The following is an 18,532-nucleotide window of genomic DNA, read 5'->3' as shown; positions in this document are numbered from 1 at the left end:
GCGGGAGTGTGGTTTATTTTGAAGAGCGGGAACCAGGTCGAAAACTGGGAACTCGACACTCGGAGTCTATCTTGAGACTCATCAAAATTGAGTACCCAGTTCAGCTCTTTTGGGGTGAATAATTTAAGATCATAAGGTGCTAGATTGTAATGCTCAATTAAGAGTTTCGTAGATTGCGCCCACCCCCCTTTTTGAATTTGTTCCTGCCAGCAACCTTTGACTAATGCGGAATCGTCCAATAATAGGATTTTCCTCCAGAATCTTAATGCTGCCAAGTCGATTTTTGCAGTTAATGAGTGGATTCCCACTTCCGTCCTTACATGTGCTGAAGGGGAGCTGCGTGGGAGGCCCAGAATCTGTTTTAGAAAAGAGTTTTGTAAAGGCTCTACAGTGCGTTTGAGGGCATGTCCCCACAATTCTGCCCCATATAGTAATTTGGGAATTACTGCAGTTCTATATATTTTTAGGAGGGGAAGGATTAATTGGCCTCCTCTCGTATAATAGAACCTTTTTAATTGGCCAAATGTTTTAGCACTGGTTAGTTTGATGGCTTCCTCTTGCGCTTTCCAGGTGAGTGTATTTGTAAAGACTATGCCGAGATACTTGAAGGACTTCACTTGTTCAAGTCTGCGTACATTTAAAATCCAAGTGTTTTTTGTCCTCCTGTATCTACCGCAAACCATGATTTTTGATTTTGCCTGGTTTACTTGGAGGTGGTGGGTTTGACTATATTCTTCCAAACCAAGGAGTAATCTTTTTATACCTATTTTGTTCATGGACATTAAAACCAGGTCATCCGCATATAATAGTACTGAAATTTTTTGGGAACCTACAGCGGGGGGAAAGAACTTGGGTGCAGACAGTGCAGGAATTATGTCATTTATAAAAAAATTAAAAAGGAATGGCGCCAATATGCACCCTTGTTTCACCCCTTTCATTATAGGGATGTCACAGGATAAGGCGCCATTCCTTCCTAAACGAATTTTTGCCACATTGGATTGGTGTAGAGATTTTATGAGCCACACCAGTCTCTTCTCTTGTCTGCATTTGAACGGTCCAACTTTTGCCACAGAATCGCCCTATCCATAGACGCCTAGGCTACTAGCTAGTTATTGTGAACCACAGAGTGTTCAAGGCACAACTAAGTCATCCTGAGCCACCTTGCAAGAGTCATATTCATACAAACAGAGGAAGCTCCCTATACTGACTCAGACCATTGGCCCATCACGCTCAGTACTGTCTACACTGACCAGCAGCAGCTCTCCGGGGCTTCAGACAGGGGGTCTCTCCCAGCCCTACCTGGAGATGCCCTTGGGGATTGAACCTGGGACCTTTGGCATGCAAAGCAGATGCTCTGCCACTGAGCTACAGCCCTGCCCCTATTTCGTTGTCCCATCCCTCATGTTAAGGCCACTCACCTCCTGAACTTCCAAATAAATCACACAAAAACATTTCACCCCCTTAAAAAAAAACACCTCTGCCTCCCAAGAGTATTTGCAAAGCACTCCCACTGTAATCCTTAACAGACTTAGCTTTGTTACAACTTGTTTGGGCAGGAGGCCATTCCACGTCAACGGGCAGGAAAACAGGGGAAGGTTAAAGTCAAGCACTTCAGTTTCCTCGTTCAGCAGCTGCAGCTTTTAAAAAACCCCAGGCTGTATAGAATCATAGAGTTGGAAGGAGCCTGTAAGGCCATCAAGTCCAACCCCCTGCTCAATGCAGGGATCCAAATCAAAGCATTCCCGACAGATGGCTGTCCAGCTGCCTCTTGAAGGCCTCCAGTGTCGGAGAGCCCGCTACCTCTCTAGGTCATTGGTTCCATTGTCGTATGACTCTAACAGTTAGGATGTTTTTCCTCATGTCCATTCGAAATCTGGCTTCCTGCAACTTGAGCCCATTATTCCGTGTCCTGCACTCTGGGACGATCGAGAAGAGATCCCGGCCCTCCTCTGTGTGTCAACCTTTCATGTATTTGAAGAGTGCTATTCTATCTCCCTTCAGTCTTCTCTTCTCCAGGCTAAATATGCCCAGTCCTTCCAGTCTCTACCACTGAGCTACAACCCTGCCCGTTTCGTTCTCCCATCCGTCCCACCCCTGTCCTAATCCTAATCACCCATCTCTGCCACACGTGGCTTTAGGCAGAAATCTCTTCCACAGGCTTGACTGGGGTTTTTGTCCCCCATCGCTGGCTGCGATGTTCTGAAAACAGGACCTTGACGACAAAACTTGCAAACATTTTCTCAGAAGTAAGCCGCCCTGCATTCAAAGAGGAGTGAGTGGAGACAAAATTGCAGTCTAAAAATATCTTTTGATATTGCATAAATAATACTGGCATCTTTATGACACTTGCACCTTAAATTGCATCGCATCCTCTTTTACAGGAACTGGAAGGGGGAGAATCCCCTCCGAATCCCCTTCCCCTTCCGTTCTCTCCCCCCACGACTCCTTCTGGATTTCCCACTACCCCCCCTCCCTGGTACAGTTAAAGGGGTAGGGGGCTCCTCGAGGGGATGGGAGGAACCTTCCTCCTTGGGGAGAGGGATCCACACACTGGGCTGCGGGGAGGGGATATTTTTCCTGCAAGGAGAAGATGCTTTCCTCTAAGGTCTGGGCTTTATCTCTCACCCCTTAAGATGCAGGTCGACTGCTGCCCTCTCTCTTTCCCCTTCCCTGGAGAGTGAGGGGGTAATTCTGAGTCTTCTCCCCTCTCTGCCAGCAACACTCACCGAGCAGAGGCTTCCCCGGAGCGCAACAGAATCGTGTCTGAGCAAGGGAAGGATCAGTCCCACCTATGCGGGGAGGGGGAGCTGGATCAAGCTCTCTTCCTCTGGGTCTGGAGCACCGCCCCCTCCTCTTTAGCCATGCCCACCAGCATCACTCTCTCACAGACATAGACATTTAAGGTGTGTTCACAGATCAAACTTTTCAAGCACATTATTTCCCCCAGAGAGTCCTGGTAACTGTAGTTTATCCCTCACAGAGCTACAACTGCCAGCACCCTCAACAAACTACAGTTCCCAGGTTTCTTTGTGGGAAATGTTGTTGTTGTTATGTGCCTTCAAGTCGATCACAACTTATGGTGACCCTATGAATCAGCGACCTCCAAGAGCATCTGTCATGAACCACCCTGTTCAGACCTTGCAAGTTCAAGTCTGAGGCTTCCTTTATGGAATCAATCCATCTCTTGTTTGGCCTTCCTCTTTTTCTATTCCCTCCTGTTTCTCCCAGCATTATTGTCTTTTCCAGTGAATCCTGTCTTCTCATTATGTATCCAAAGTATGATAACCCCAGTTTCATCATTTTAGCTTCTAGTGATAGTTCTGGTTTAATTTGTTCTAACACCCAATTAGGGTCACCACGTCAGAATCGGCTTGAGGGCAGTCAATTTAATTTTTTCAACACCCAATTATTTGTAATTTTTGTAGTCCATGGTATGCTGCAGAGGACAGTACCTTGGAGAGACTTTGCTGCGTTTACAAAGAATGCAGCTAGAGCACAAATGTAAACACAGAGCATATATTGTTATTTAAAAAAGGAAATTAAGGCTGCAGTCCAATACACACTTACCTGGGAGCAAGTCCCATTGAACCCAATGGAGCTTACTTCTGAGTAGATATGTGTTGGATTGGAGCCTAACACAGAACGTCTCACACCATCTAGTTTAATATTATCTACATTGGGGTTCCCAAAAAAGTTTTTTTCCACGGATGGCATGAAAATTGCTGCAGGTCTTGGTGGACCACTTTATGATTTTTCTGCCTGCTGTAGCAATTGTAATGTGCCGTTCTAGATGCTGTACGATTTTTAATTCTTTCTTTTGTTTGAATTTGATTGTATTACATTTCCATAGAACGCAAATCGTAATACAATAGAATCAGAAATATTCTATTGTATATTTTATTTCTTTTATAAGAAATAAAAGAAACAATGAAAATATGACCAAAGATCAGGATGAATTTTGCACCAGAAAGGGTGTGGAGGAGAAGCAGATTCCGTACCAGCCTCCTCCTTTTCCACTCTGGGGCCCACATCACCCAAGCTGGAGACCATTAATGAACTGATCTGGTTTGACTATGAGTATACCAACGAATGTTTATGTGAATTTGTATACATTTGTATATTTGTATAATTTTCTTAATAATGTTATTTGCTATTTAGTTTAATTTTTGTAAAGTGTATTGCTTTCATTGATGTATTTTTATATTTGTGTGTGTGTGTGTGTGTGTGTGTGTGTATATATATATATATATATATAAACGTAATTGTGATTAACCACACGGGTATTTTATTATATTCACAAAACGTTTCAGCTTCCGCCTTCATCAGCTGCCAACATACAAATGCTCTTACCAAGGTGGCAGTTATAGAGCTTTGAGGATGGAATGCTCAGAGCGGCTTCATTTGCAGAAGCTAAGTGGTGGAGGTACTGTCCCCCAGGTTCAGGCCATATGGTGCCAATGTGTCCAGAGAGTAAATCCAAAAGTTCTCCCTTTGGATCAATACTGCTGGATCTGCTGGCATCTCTATCGCTGTAATGGAAAAGTCCAACAGGCTGTGACCCTCGATGTTAATATGCTTTGCAACTGGTTGCTCCACTTTTTTTGTCAAGATTGCCGACTTGTGGTTCCTGAAGCGCGTGCGTAGGTCAGTTGTGGTCTTTCCTACGTATTGGATATGACATCTTATATATATTTGTAAGCCGCCTTGAGGGCCTTTGGCCAAAAGGCGGGGTATAAATAAATTTAATTAATAAATAAAATAAAATAAATTAGCATGCAGGGTGCAAAGGTCCATGGGAGATGCATTTAGTCTCCCTTCCCCTCCTAGTGCTGCTGCTCCAATTAAATGGGAACTCCATTCTCTATGGTTGCTTTTAAGTGGGGGGAAATCTAGAAGATCCAATCATGGGCTTTCCTATCTCCAGGGCTGGCCCTGCCCTTAGCCAAAGTGAGGCAACCATCTCAAGTGGCAGATGTTGGGGTAGTGTTGGCAGCCACCTTCTAGCCCAGGGGTAGCCAGTGTGGTGCCCTGTAGGTGTTGTTGGACTCCAGCTCTCATCAGCCTCAGCCAGCTTGGCCAGTTTTCAGGGGTAATGAGAGCTGTAATTCAACATCGTCTGGGGGAACCATCATGTTGAGTCCCCAGGCTCTGGTCATTCCTCCTGAGATCAGCAACCATTCCTCTCTCTTGTGAGGACATTTATTTTTGTCACATGGTCTGTCCTGTACCCCCTAAGCAGGGGTATAGTCATTCAGGGTCTTTGAGGGGTGTCTTAGACCCTTTACTTTTTTGGGAGCAGGTCCCAGCAGGGTTCCTACATCTCCAGCACCCTACGAGCCAATCAGCATGAAAGGGGAGTCAATTAGACACCGAGAATAGTCTTCTAACAAGCTTCCTTGTCCTTTTTTGCTGATTGGAGCCAATCAGAGTAAAAGAAGATGAGATATCCACTGAGAAGACTCTTTGTAGTAGCTAACATTCTCCCCTTTCATGCTGATTGGCTCTTAGGGATGTCTGCTGTTGTGGGAGAAGGCTAATCTGCTGCCCTCAAGTGAACTGGAGGATACTGCCCATTGTCAGTGTGGAAGTAAATCTCAGCTACCAGTACATTCAGTAATTCAAGCAATATCTTTGACAGTGAGAAAGGACAGTCAAATGGTGACAGTGGTAGAGAAGCAGATAGCAACAGTCAAGCCTAGCCAGATTATTCTATAAATTTAGGATGGATAATCTGAAAAGGGGGTGTGGCTGTGCCTATCAGGAAGGGACCCTGCACTTCTGAATTTGCCACCACACTACTGGGGACACTGGCTTCCCATCCCTGCTGTAGATAGTGTGGTCACTTGCGCATAAAGAGGCCAAAGGGAGACACAGGTCTGCATAGAATTTGCATAGGCTAATAAGAGCATAAGAATCAGGCCAATAGCCCAACTAGTCCAGCATCCTGTTATTTATTTATTTATTTATTTAATTTAATTTATATACCGCCCTAAGCCCGAAGGCTCTCTGGGCGGTGTACATAAAACACTGGGCGGTGTTCTCAGAGTGGCCAACCAGAAGCCAATAGGAAGCCCACAAGCAGGACCTGAGTGAAACAACACTCTCCTTGCTTGTGATTCCCAGCAGCTGGTATTCAGAGACAAAGTGCCTCTCACAATGGAGGCAGAACATAGCCATTGTGGCTCATAGTAGTTGTATCCCCCAGAAATTTGTCTAATCCTCTTTTGAAGCCAAGTTGGTGGCCATCACTGTCTCCTGTAGGAGTGACTTCCATAGTTAGACTGGGCTGTGCATGAAAAAGAACTTCCTTTTGTCTGTCCTGAATCTTCTCACATTCAGCTTCATTGGATGTCCATGAGTTTTAGTCTTGTAAGAAAGAGAGAAGTTCTCCCTACCTGCTTTTCCATGCATAATCTTATACATTTTTATCATGTCCCCTCACAGTTGCCTTTTTTCTAAACTGAAAAGCCTCAAATGCTATAGCCTTTTCTGAGAAGCAAATTGCTCCAACCACTTGACCAACATGGTTATCCTTTTCCGATCCCTTTCCAACAATGCAATATCTTTTTTGAGGTGAGGCAGCCAGGACTGTGTACAGTATTCCAAGGGAAGGCTAGGGATGGGTGAGAAATTCAGTTCAGATTGCATTTCTAACAAATTCACACTTTCTGAAACAATATGAGGACTGAAATACAGCCATCCTTCCAAGTTCATACTTATTCAAATTTTGCATCACAGTTCACTAACCAAACAATGTTTACCAAAGGGCATATGTTAGGTGAAAGTGTGCGTACAAATGAACACAGGAGTGAAAATAACATGCAAATATGCATTATATGACAAGAAACTGGTTGCAGAAATGTGTACATTGGTGAAAAATGCCTACAAAACATATATTTAGTAGGAGAAATTCTCACTAAACTGCTGGAGAATTTTCCTGAAGATTTAAAAAAAACAGCCCTGCAAATTGCTGCAGAAATGTGGAGAACTGAATTTAAGATTGGGAAAATGAGAAATGGAGAGAACCGAAAATGACCGATCTTTCCATCCTTTGCGAGGGCTCACCATAGATTCGAATAATGGTATTATGATCCTGGCAGTTTTCTTTTCAGTCCTATTGCTAATGTTCCCTCATGTGGCATTTGTCCTTTTCACACCTGTCACACTGGGTGGGCATTTTCATCAAGTTATCCACTATGATCCCAAAGTCTAGTTCCTAGTCAGTTGCCTCCAGTTCAGTTGCCATAAGCTCATACTGGAAATTGGGGGGTTTGCCCCGATATACATCATTTTACACTTGCTTACATTGAATGGCCTTTTCTATTTTACTTCCCATTCACCCAGTTTGGTGAAGAATCCTTTTGTGACTTTTCGCATTCCAATTTTGTTTTAAACACCTTGACCAATTTGCTGTCACCAGCAGAGAAAGAAACTTCACTGCTTGCCTCCAAACTCCAGGTGGTTTATGAACAAGTTTAAAAGTGCAGGTGCAAATTCTAATTCTTGGGGGAGGTGCTTTCTACATTCCTTCATTGGGAGAATGGTGCCTTCTACCAACTCCGGTTGGTGGCCCAGCTACGCCCCTATCTGGACAGGGATAACCTGGCTTCAGTTGTCCATGCTCTGGTAACCTGCAAGTTAGATTACTGCAATGCACTTTACGTGGGGCTGCCTTTGAAGACAGTTTGGAAACTGCAGCTTGTGCAAAATGCAGTGGCCAGATTGATAACAGGGACCAGACAGTTGGAACATATAAAACCGATTCTGGCCCACTTGCATTGGCTGCCTGTATGTTTCCAAGCCCAATTCAAGGTGCTGGTTTTAACCAATAAAGCCTTACACGGCTTGGGACCACAATACCTGATGGAACGCCTCTCCTGACACGAACCCACCCGTACACTACGCTCAACATGAAATGTCCTCCTCCGGGTGCCTACTCTGAGGGAAGCTGGGAGTCTGGCAACAAGGGAGAGGGCCTTCTCAGTGGTGGCCCCCAAATTATGGAATGATCTTTTTGATGAGGTGTTCCTGGCGCCGAAAAGATAACAGTGTTGGCGCCAGGTTAAGACTGTTCTCTTCTCCCAGGCATTTTTAACAGCATTTAAATAGCACGTTTTTAACTTGCCTATCGGTTTTTATGGGTTGTAATTTGGTATGGTTTTAAATTTATATACTTATTTTTAATGTTTTTAATTGTAAATCGCCCAGAGAGCTTCGGCTATGAGGTGCTATATAAATGCAATAAATAAATAAACCCAGACTTTGTACAGATCATATAATGAAAAAGGCAAAGGAGTCAAAAAGTATTTATCAAAACATTTATTTCCTTTTCAGGTTAATTTAATCCTGGTTATTTTTATTAACATTTTTTGAGGAGATATTTGAGGAGAAAGTGTGTGTGGCTTCTACCTCTTCTGGTTCTCTCTCCATCCTCCTTCTCCCTTCTCAAGAAACAGTAGACAAGTAGTGCAATAGTACAATTGCTTAGCATTTCTTTTCAAGGTTCCTTAAAGAGTCTTGCCTTGGTTCAGAAGGGGTCCCTCCTGTCACAGCTGCTTCTCTGCTGGGAGAAATTGTGTGTGGCCTCCACCTCCCCTTACAGCCACCCCTTTCCTCCAAGTTTTCCACTATTTGGAGCATTGGTGCAGAAGGTTTCCATGCTGTCGCACTTGGCTATTTATTTATTGGTTTGTGGCCTCCACCACCCCTTACAGCCACCCCTATCCTCCAATTCTTCAGAAGATTTCTCATGATGTCATATATACAAAGTTTGCTCAGTCATTTCTCAACTGACAGCATTACCAAGGCTGTCATCTGAAACAGCGTTCCTCGAGAATGTCTTCATCCTCTTCAGAGCTTCATCTTCAGAGCTTCATCCTCTTCATCCTCTTCAGAGCTTCATCCTCTTCATCCTCTTCAGAGCTTCATCCTCTTCAGAGCTTCATCGTCTTCATCCTCTTCAGAGCTTCATCCTCTTCTGCTTCTGCTGTTGTCATAGGTATAGTCATGAGGATTCTGAGTAACGTTTGCTCCAATGCTGGCTCCAGATTGTTCTCCAAAAGAAGGTATAGGAGCATGGAAACATCCCTACATTTGTACAGTTCTGTTGTCTGGTGTAGGAGGAAGAGCTCTGTCTTCAACCAATCTTTCTCCAGCAATAAATGCCTGCTGTGGAAATCTTTGGCTGTGTGTTGGAATCAAAGTTCCCTGTATCAGTGATGAACTTGAAAGATGACTGGTGAATACAAATTGTTCATTGGCATGTGCGATGATGATATCACAGGTTTCCGATGCCACGCAATTGCAGGATCACCTTTGATTTGTTTCAGGGAAGGTGAGATTCCAAAGGTAATTCAGCAAACAAGCTTCAAATGGACTCTCTCACAATATCAGTGGAATCCCCAGACTCTGACAGAGATGTCTTCACTGCTGCAGAATCCATGGCTGTTCTTTGGAATCTATGGTAGAGGACATTGGTGTGAGACCTTATTCTATGGAACAGAGATAGCAAGTACAGGAAGAGACCACAGGGCAGAATGAAGGAGGCCGGAGTGCCTGGAAGCAAGATAAGCAACCCCAGGACAGGGGAGGAGGAGACCAGAAGAAGAGAGCCCACAGTAGGGTAAAGGAGGCCATTGGGCCTCAAGGTAAGGGAAGAGACACAAAGGTATGGGTGAAAGGAGGCAAGTGGGCCTGGAAGCAAGAGAAGAGACTTACCCGAAGGTGGGGATGAAGTAGGCTAGTAGGCCAGGAAGGAGATATGTGGGATGAATATATTGTCATTCCTACAGTGCTTTCTTTGAAATGCTACTTACCGGTGCAGAGTCCCATCACCTCTTTTGCTGCTGCCCAAGGACACCATTTTATGCTGGCACCCATGGCACTTTTCTCAAGAGATGACTCCTGGCACCTCATTTCTTTCTCCGCTTTGACCCCACACTCGCGGAGGTCATTTGCTTCCGTGCCATTCCTTTAACCGCACACTGCCTTCTTTCACCTAAACTCTGTTGTATGTGTGTGTGTGGTTTGATGCGCTGGCCCGGCGCCTCATTCACTGCAACTCTGGGCATGGTATCTCTCCTCTTCCTTCGAGGCCTGCTGGCCCAACCGTAAGAGTCATGCCATCCCCTAAGAGAAGAGACCTCAGGGAGTCAGGAAAGGAGGCCAGTGGAGTTGAAATTAAGAGACCAGGGGAAGAGGAGAGCAGCCAGCATGCATTAAAAGAATAGACCTCTAAGGAGGATTGGGGTAAAGGAGGCCAGAGGGCCAGGAAGTAAGAGAAGAGACCTCCCCAAGGTTAGGGTAAAGAAGGCCACTGGGTCAGCAGGTAAGAGAAGAGACAGCCCCGAGGTTGGGGTAAAGAAGGCCACTGGGTCAGCAGGTAAGAGAAGAGACAGCCCCGAGGTTGGGGTAAAGAAGGCCAGTGGGTCAGAAGGTAAGAGAAGAGACAGCCCCGAGGTTGGGGTAGAGTAGGCCAGCGGGCCAGAAAGCAAGAGAAGAGAACCGCCAGGGGATCAGATAGAAGGAGCCCAAGAATTAAGAGAAGAGACCTCCTCGAGGGTGAGGGTAAAGGAAGCCCGTTGGCCAGGAAGTAAGAGAAGGGATGACTCTTAGGGTTGGGCTGAACATGGCCAGCAGGCCTCGAAGGAAGAGGAGATACCAAATATAACACCACCCCCAGAGTTGCAACGAAGGAGGCACCGGGCCAGGGCTTAAAAAAGAAACCACACACACACACACAAGAGAGTTAAGGTGAAGGAAGGCAGTGGGCCCGCAAATAAGAGATCCCCATCCCAGTGTGCGGTTTGAGGGAGCCAGCAGGCATGGAAGCAAATGACCTCCCCCGGGTCGATGGTCAGAAGGCTACTGGGTCAGGAGAAGAAAATCCATCCATTCCCTGAAAAGAGAGATCCATCCTCTTTCTGCAACAATCTCTTCTTCCTGAGCAGGTGATCCTTTCAAGCCTGCCTGCTCCTTCCTCCTCCATGCTCGATGGTCCTGAGTAATGGGCCAGGGAAGGATAGCACCTCACAGAAGAGACATCACTGGTGATGTAATAATTGCCATATTGCAGTTGGCAGTCGATGAGGTCGTTTGCCCCAGTTGGGAATGTTGAAATTAATGCACAATGCATGACCTGTGTGTAAAGGCAAAGTTGAGAGAGAAGGGACTGCAGGGACTCTGGCATGAAATGACCCCTCCGAAGCCCAGCCCTTCTATGTGCAGCTGAGACTCCTGTGGCTGTCCAAAGTTTCTGCGGCAACCACACAGGAGAACACAAAGTTCTGCTCTTTGAAGGTTCCGTGTGTTATTGTGGTAACTGCACATTTCTCCCCTGGAAGTGTGCTACCTAGCAAGCCAGCCCAGATAGCACCAGATGTTTAGGTCCCCAGGTGACTGGGCATTGCCTCATCTGGTCAGATGGATAGTCTGTAGCTACATCTATTGCCCCCTCTCATGTTTACCATTCATTCACTCATTCATACCCTGCCCTTCCTCCCAGTGGGAGCCCAGTCCCTATTGCACAGAATATCGTATTTCCAAAGACAATAAAGATGAATAAATTACAGAAAATCATCATGGTAGTGGTGATGATGGAATTACAGATCTATAGGGATATAAAACTGGATCAATACAAATTCCAGAAAGCCTTCATTTGGAGTATAATTTGTGGGAGCTATTTTGCATCTCCACATTTATCTGAATTCCCCCTCCCTCCTGTGTGAGAAGTCCCCTCCTCAAATGTGTCAGAAAAAGATAATGTTTTGAGAAGTTTGTCCAAAGAGGTCAGTGGGCTACAAAAGAGAACCTAATGAGAGGTTTGAGGCCATCAGTAAGCCAGAAGAAGTGTCCCCTTTGAGAAGTTTGGGTCATTCTCAGCAAGATCCATACTTCTCCTCTGAGCAACATGTGGCTGTAAGGATACTGGCTATTCTCTCCCTTATAGCCCACCCCCTTAGCCTCACACCATCCACTTCCAACAGCAATGAAGGGCTACAAGAACACTGGGCTACATTGCAGGGTTGTTGTAACCCCCCTCTTTCTCAGCAGTTGAAGGGGGGGGCAGAAACCTGCCCACCAAGGACAGGAGGAGTGTGGAGGTCTCAGGGATCTTTTGCTGGAAACCCCAAAGAGCACAGAAAATGAGCGAGGTTCCACCTTCCACTGCCATGGGTTTAGCTATTTTTAATCAGACTTAGTGGCTGCAATTTCCCGGCTGCTTTTTGGTGCTTGACTGAAGATGGAAGGAGGCCTTAACACAACATGTAAAACCAGAAAGGGTTTGTTTGTTTATTAATTGAGTTTCAACCAATGAAGGGTTGAGCTGGAGTCTTGAAGTTGAGCTGAAGGTCTTAATGAGAGTCATTGTGTACGCCCCACTCTGACCAAACTCAGACCTAAACGCTAAACATAGACGCCCCCCCCCGATGTGCAATGTGGGGCTAAGATCACTAGACTACACGGCAGGATTTATTTTATCTAACAAGACTTATATACCAGTTAATAAAAGAATAAGTGGTTTACTTAAAACTGTTTAATATATCTGAAAAGATACCTCAAAGATTGTCTCACTCTTTAGATCTCCAAATGATCATGTTTTCCAATGGTTTAATTGCTTTATCGCTTCTGCCCTGGCTCCTGTGGGAGGAAGGGCTGCCCCGCTTGGGAGCTTCTGGCTGGCTCATCTGCTTGGCCACTGTGAAAACAGGGTGGGTCCCCTTTGGCCTGACCCAGCAACAGCCTGGCTCTTCTGAGGTGGGGTATATATTTAATAAAGAAAGAAAGAAAGAAATATAATCAAAAGATTGATTTAAAAACAGAGACTAAAAGAGATATTAAAGGTAACAGACATCACTAATTTGTTTTGTTATTTTCAAATTGATTTTTAAAGTGGTGTAACCTTTTATTATGAATATTAATAATAATATTAATAATAATAATAACACCATTTTATCAGGAGGTCCGTTCTGCACAACATAGGAAGCAGACCTTTAGTGTGGTGGCACCGACCCTGTGGAATTCCCTCCCCTTAAATATTAGACAGGCACTGTGATGACTGACATGGGTCCTCCCCCCGCCCTTCACCGTCCCAGGAGCCAACTCCCCACCCTGGACAATTGATCCTGGCAAATATCCTTCCCTGCCAAGGCTGTGCACACTCACAACGGCCCTGCGGTGTATGTAGCTGCCACCACCCCTTATCTGGTTAATCACCCTGAGCCAAGGGGAAGCTCAGAGCCCCGTAACTTGCCTGGGATCCCTAGAGTCAAGAGACAAGCAGACACTCCTTGCTCTGGGGCCCTAAACAAACATCCCCATTTACACAGTAGTCCTGGTCAATGGTCAAGGTACTGGGTTAGAACCAACCCTCTCCCACAATTCCCTGCTACACAACCATCTTGGATGCAGGTTTTCATGACATGTTCCCCTTTTTTTAAAGATGACATTAGAGGTTCAACACCTCTTATTTCATCATTAGCTCTCAGCAGAGATGGCAGAAGAACCAGGCAAACAAACTTGAACATAAGAACATAAGAACATAAGAAGAGCCTGCTGGATCAGGCCAGTGGCCCATCTAGTCCAGCATCCTGTTCTCACAGTGGCCAACCAGGTGCCTGGGGGAAGCCCGCAAGCAGGACCCGAGTGCAAGAACACTCTCCCCTCCTGAGGCTTCCGGCAACTGGTTTTCAGAAGCATGCTGCCTCTGACTAGGGTGGCAGAGCACAGCCATCATGGCTAGTAGCCATTGATAGCCCTGTCCTCCATGAATTTGTCTAATCTTCTTTTAAAGCCGTCCAAGCTGGTGGCCATTACTGCATCTTGTGGGAGCAAATTCCATAGTTTAACTATGCGCTGAGTAAAGAAGTACTTCCTTTTGTCTGTCCTGAATCTTCCAACATTCAGCTTCTTTGAATATCCACGAGTTCTAGTATTATGAGAGAGGGAGAAGAACTTTTCTCTATCCACTTTCTCAATGCCATGCATAATTTTATACACTTCTATCATGTCTCCTCTGACCCGCCTTTTCTCTAAACTAAAAAGCCCCAAATGCTGCAACCTTTCCTTGTAACAGAGTCGCTCCATCCCCTTGATCATTCTGGTTGCCCTCTTCTGAACCTTTTCCAACTCTATAATATCCTTTTTGAGATGAGGCGACCAGAACTGTACACAGTATTCCAAATGCGGCCGCACCATAGATTTATACAACGGCATTATGATATCGGCTGTTTTATTTTCAATACCTTTCCTAATGATCCCTAGCATGGAATTTGCCTTTTTCACAGCTGCCGCACACTGGGTCGACATTTTCATTGTGCTGTCCACTACAACCCCGAGGTCTCTCTCCTGGTCTGTCACTGCCAGTTCAGACCCCATGAGCGTATATGTGAAATTAAGATTTTTTGCTCCAATATGCATAATTTTACATTTGTTTATATTGAATTGCATTTGCCATTTTTCTGCCCATTCACTCAGTTTGGAGAGGTCTTTTTGGAGCTCTTCGCAATCCCTTTTTGTTTTAACAACCCTGAACAATTTAGTGTCGTCAGCAAACCTGGCCACTTCACTGCTCACTCCTAATTCTAGGTCATTAATGAACAAGTTGAAAAGTACAGGTCCCAATACCGATCCTTGAGGGACTCCACTTTCTACAGCCCTCCATTGGGAGAACTGTCCGTTTATTCCTACTCTCTGCTTTCTGCTTCTTAACCAATTCCTTATCCACAAGAGGACCTCTCCTCTTATTCCATGACTGCTAAGCTTCCTCAGAAGCCTTTGGTGAGGTACCTTGTCAAACGCTTTTTGAAAGTCTAAGCGCACTATGTCCACTGGATCACCTCTATCTATATGCTTGTTGACACTCTCAAAGAATTCTAATAGGTTACTGAGACAGGACTTTCCCTTGCAGAAGCCATGCTGGCTCTGCTTCAGCAAGGCTTGTTCTTCTATGTGCTTGGTTAATCTAGCTTTAATAATACTTTCTACCAGTTTTCCAGGGACAGAAGTTAAGCTAACTGGCCTGTAATTTCCGGGATCCCCTCTGGATCCCTTTTTGAAGATTGGTGTTACATTTGCCACTTTCCAGTCCTCAGGCATGGAGGAGGACCCGAGGGACAAGTTACATATTTTAGTTAGCAGATCAGCAATTTCACATTTGAGTTCTTTGAGAACTCTCGGGTGGATGCCATCCGGGCCCGGTGATTTGTCAGTTTTTATATTGTCCATTAAGCTTAGAACTTCCTCTCTCGTTACCATTATTTGTCTTAGTTCCTCAGAATCCCTTCCTGCAAATGTTAGTTCAGGTTCAGGGATCTGCCCTATATCTTCCACTGTGAAGACAGATGCAAAGAATTCATTTAGCTTCTCTGCAATCTCCTTATCGTTCTTTAGTACACCTTTGACTCCCTTATCATCCAAGGGTCCAATTGTCTCCCTAGATGGTCTCCTGCTTTGAATGTATTTATAGAATTTTTTGTTGTTGGTTTTTATGTTCTTAGCAATGTGCTCCTCAAATTCTTTTTTAGCATCCCTTATTGTCTTCTTGCATTTCTTTTGCCAGAGTTTGTGTTCTTTTTTATTTTCTTCATTCGGACAAGACTTCCATTTTCTGAAGGAAGACTTTTTGCCTCTAAGAGCTTCCTTGACTTTGCTCGTTAACCATGCTGGCATCTTCTTGGCCCTGGCGGTACCTTTTCTGATCTGCGGTATGCACTCCAGTTGAGCTTCTAATATAGTGTTTTTAAACAACTTCCAAGCATTTTTGAGTGATGTGACCCTCTGGACTTTGTTTTTCAGCTTTCTTTTTACCAATCCCCTCATTTTTGTGAAGTTTCCTCTTTTGAAGTCAAATGTGACCGTGTTGGATTTTCTTGGCAATTGGCCAGTTACATGTATGCTTAATTTAAAAGCACTGTGGTCACTGCTCCCAATCGGTTCAACAACACTTACATCTCGCACCAGGTCCCGGTCCCCACTGAGGATTAAGTCCAGGGTTGCCATCCCTCTGGTCGGTTCCATGACCAACTGGTCTAGGGAATAGTCATTTAGAATATCTAGAAACTTTGCTTCTTTGTCATGACTGGAACACATATGCAGCCAGTCTATGTCCGGGTAGTTGAAGTCACCCATTACTACCACATTTCCTAGTTTGGATGCTTCCTCAATTTCATACTTCATCTCAAGGTCTCCCTGAGCATTTTGATCAGGGGGACGATAGATCGTTCCCAGTATTAAGTCCCTCCTGGGGCACGGTATCACCACCCACAACGATTCTGTGGAGGAGTCTGCCTCTTTTGGGGTTTCGAGCTTGCTGGATTCAATGCCTTCTTTCACGTATAGAGCGACTCCGCCACCAATACGTCCTTCCCTGTCCTTCCGATATAGTTTATATCCAGGGATAATCGTATCCCACTGGTTTTCTCCATTCCACCAGGTCTCTGTTATGCTCACTATATCAATGCTCTTCTCTAAGACCAAGCACTCCAGTTCTCCCATCTTGGTTCGGAGGCTCCTAGCATTAGCGTACAGGCACTTGTAAGCAGTGTCTCTCTTCAAGTGTCTTTGGCACTTGTGGTTAGGCCTGTGGTAATTTTGCTCTTCTGAATTTATATCCTGTGCCCCTGCTCTCACAATGCCTACTTCTAGGCCTACCCCTTTTAAAATTTCATCATTTCTTTGGTTTTTATCCCAGGGGGGAGGTTTATTCCGAACCGGGTCTTTCTCAGCTCCTGTCGGGTTTCCTCCCTCAGTCAGTTTAAAAGCTGCTCTGCTACCTTTTTAATTTTAAGTGCCAGCAGTCTGGTTCCATTCTGGTTCAAGTGGAGCCCGTCCCTTTTGTACAGGCCCGGCTTGTCCCAAAATGTTCCCCAGTGCCTAACAAATCCGAACCCTTCCACCCGACACCATCGTCTCATCCACGCATTGAGACTGCGAAGCTGGGCCTGTCTGGCTGGTGCTGCGCGTGGAACCGGTAGCATTTCAGAGAAAGCCACCATGGAGGTCCTGGCTTTCAGCATCCTACCTAGCAACCTAAATTTTGCTTCCAGGACCTCACGGCTGCATTTCCCCATGTCGTTGGTGCCAACGTGCACCACGACCACTGACTCCTTCCCAGCACTGTCTACCAAACTATCTAAACGATGGGCGATATCCGCAACCTTCGCACCAGGCAGGCAAAACACCTTGCGGTCTACACGCCCATCACACACCCCACTGTCTATGTTCCTAATGATCGAATCACCCACTACAAGGATCCCTCCACCCCCTGGAGATATATCCTCGGCACGAGAGGATAGCTGCTCATCCCCCAAGGAATGGGTCCCTTCTAAGGGATCGTTTCCCTCTTCCTCAGCTGGATGCTCTCCTTCCCCGAGACCATCGTTCTCCATGATAGCAGGAGAGCTATCATCGTTGGAGTGGGACACAGCTATAACGTCCCTGAAGGCCTCCTCCACACACCTCTCTGCCTCTCTCAGCTTTTCCAGGTCCGCCACCTTGGCCTCAAGGAAATGAAGTCGTTCCCGGAGAGCCAGGAGCTCATTGCACCGAGAGCACACCCACGACTGCTGTCCAACAGGCAGATAGTCGTACATGCTGCAGGCGGTGCAAAACACTGGAAAGCCCCCACACCCCTGCTGGCTTCTTACCTGCATAGTTTTGTTTAAGGTTTATTACGTCAATGGGTTGGAGACTGCGGTTTTGTTGAGGTCAGGGAACAGACGGGCAGAGTGGGGGGCCCTGGCCTCCTCGCCCTGCTGCCGAACTCGCTCTGCTGCTTAACTCGCCTTGACGCTTCGTCAGCTGGGGCTCCCTCTAGCTCGTGGAGCAAACAAAGAAAAATCATTTACTTAATCCCTAAGCGTAACATGCTATTTCTGGCCCACTAAAAAAGGTAACTTCAACAAAAATTGAAAATCCTTACAAGAAAAAAAGGAAAAATCTCTTTACAGGACAAGTTGAATAAAAAGGTTCCTAAACCAGTGAGGTAAATGGGCATAAAAATGAATAAAAATGAAAAGAATGGTGAAAAAGGACACTTCGAAAAACCCAGGATCATTTTCCTGCATAGGTCATAAAATCATCAAAATCCACATCACAAGGATCCTAAAACCAAGTTAAAATCACAAAGGCCTGTTGACAACTATTAGACCATCGCACCTGTTTAGGCTTGCATTTTTTACATAAATCAGTCAAGGGAGTGGCAATGGTACTGAAGTGGGGGGCAAACCTATAGTATCCTGCAAGCTCCCAAAAAGACTGGACTTCCTTCTTTGTGCGAGGCACAGGCCACTTTTGATTGGCCTCAATCTTGGCTTCAAGGGGTTTCATGTTCCCCCTCCCCAAGCGGTGTCCCAAATAAATGACTTCCCCCAGTCGAAATTAACATTTTTGAGCTCTGACAGTCAAACCAGAATTCTGCAGTCTTTGGAACACAGCTTGCAAGTGTTTAACATGAGATTCTCAATCCCTTTTTGTCTGGAGGTTTAACTTTCCCCCTTCCTCCCATGAGATTAACTTTAGGAATGACAGGAAC

General features: G+C 45.4%; 1 protein-coding gene across 1 annotated transcript in view; it reads right to left on the bottom strand.

Annotated features, from left to right (window-relative positions):
- The window catches only part of LOC133364836 (uncharacterized), a 33,895-nt gene that overhangs the window by 3,060 nt on the left and 12,303 nt on the right, over positions 1-18,532 (bottom strand). The window contains exon 3 of the mRNA XM_061585698.1: positions 2,727-2,789. Coding sequence (XP_061441682.1) covers positions 2,727-2,789 — 63 coding nt within the window. The remainder of the gene's footprint in view (positions 1-2,726; positions 2,790-18,532) is intronic.

The sequence above is a fragment of the Rhineura floridana genome, chromosome 10 (assembly GCF_030035675.1).
Source record: "Rhineura floridana isolate rRhiFlo1 chromosome 10, rRhiFlo1.hap2, whole genome shotgun sequence".
NCBI classification, from domain to species: domain Eukaryota; kingdom Metazoa; phylum Chordata; class Lepidosauria; order Squamata; family Rhineuridae; genus Rhineura; species Rhineura floridana.
This window is presented reverse-complemented; position numbering and strand designations above follow the sequence as displayed.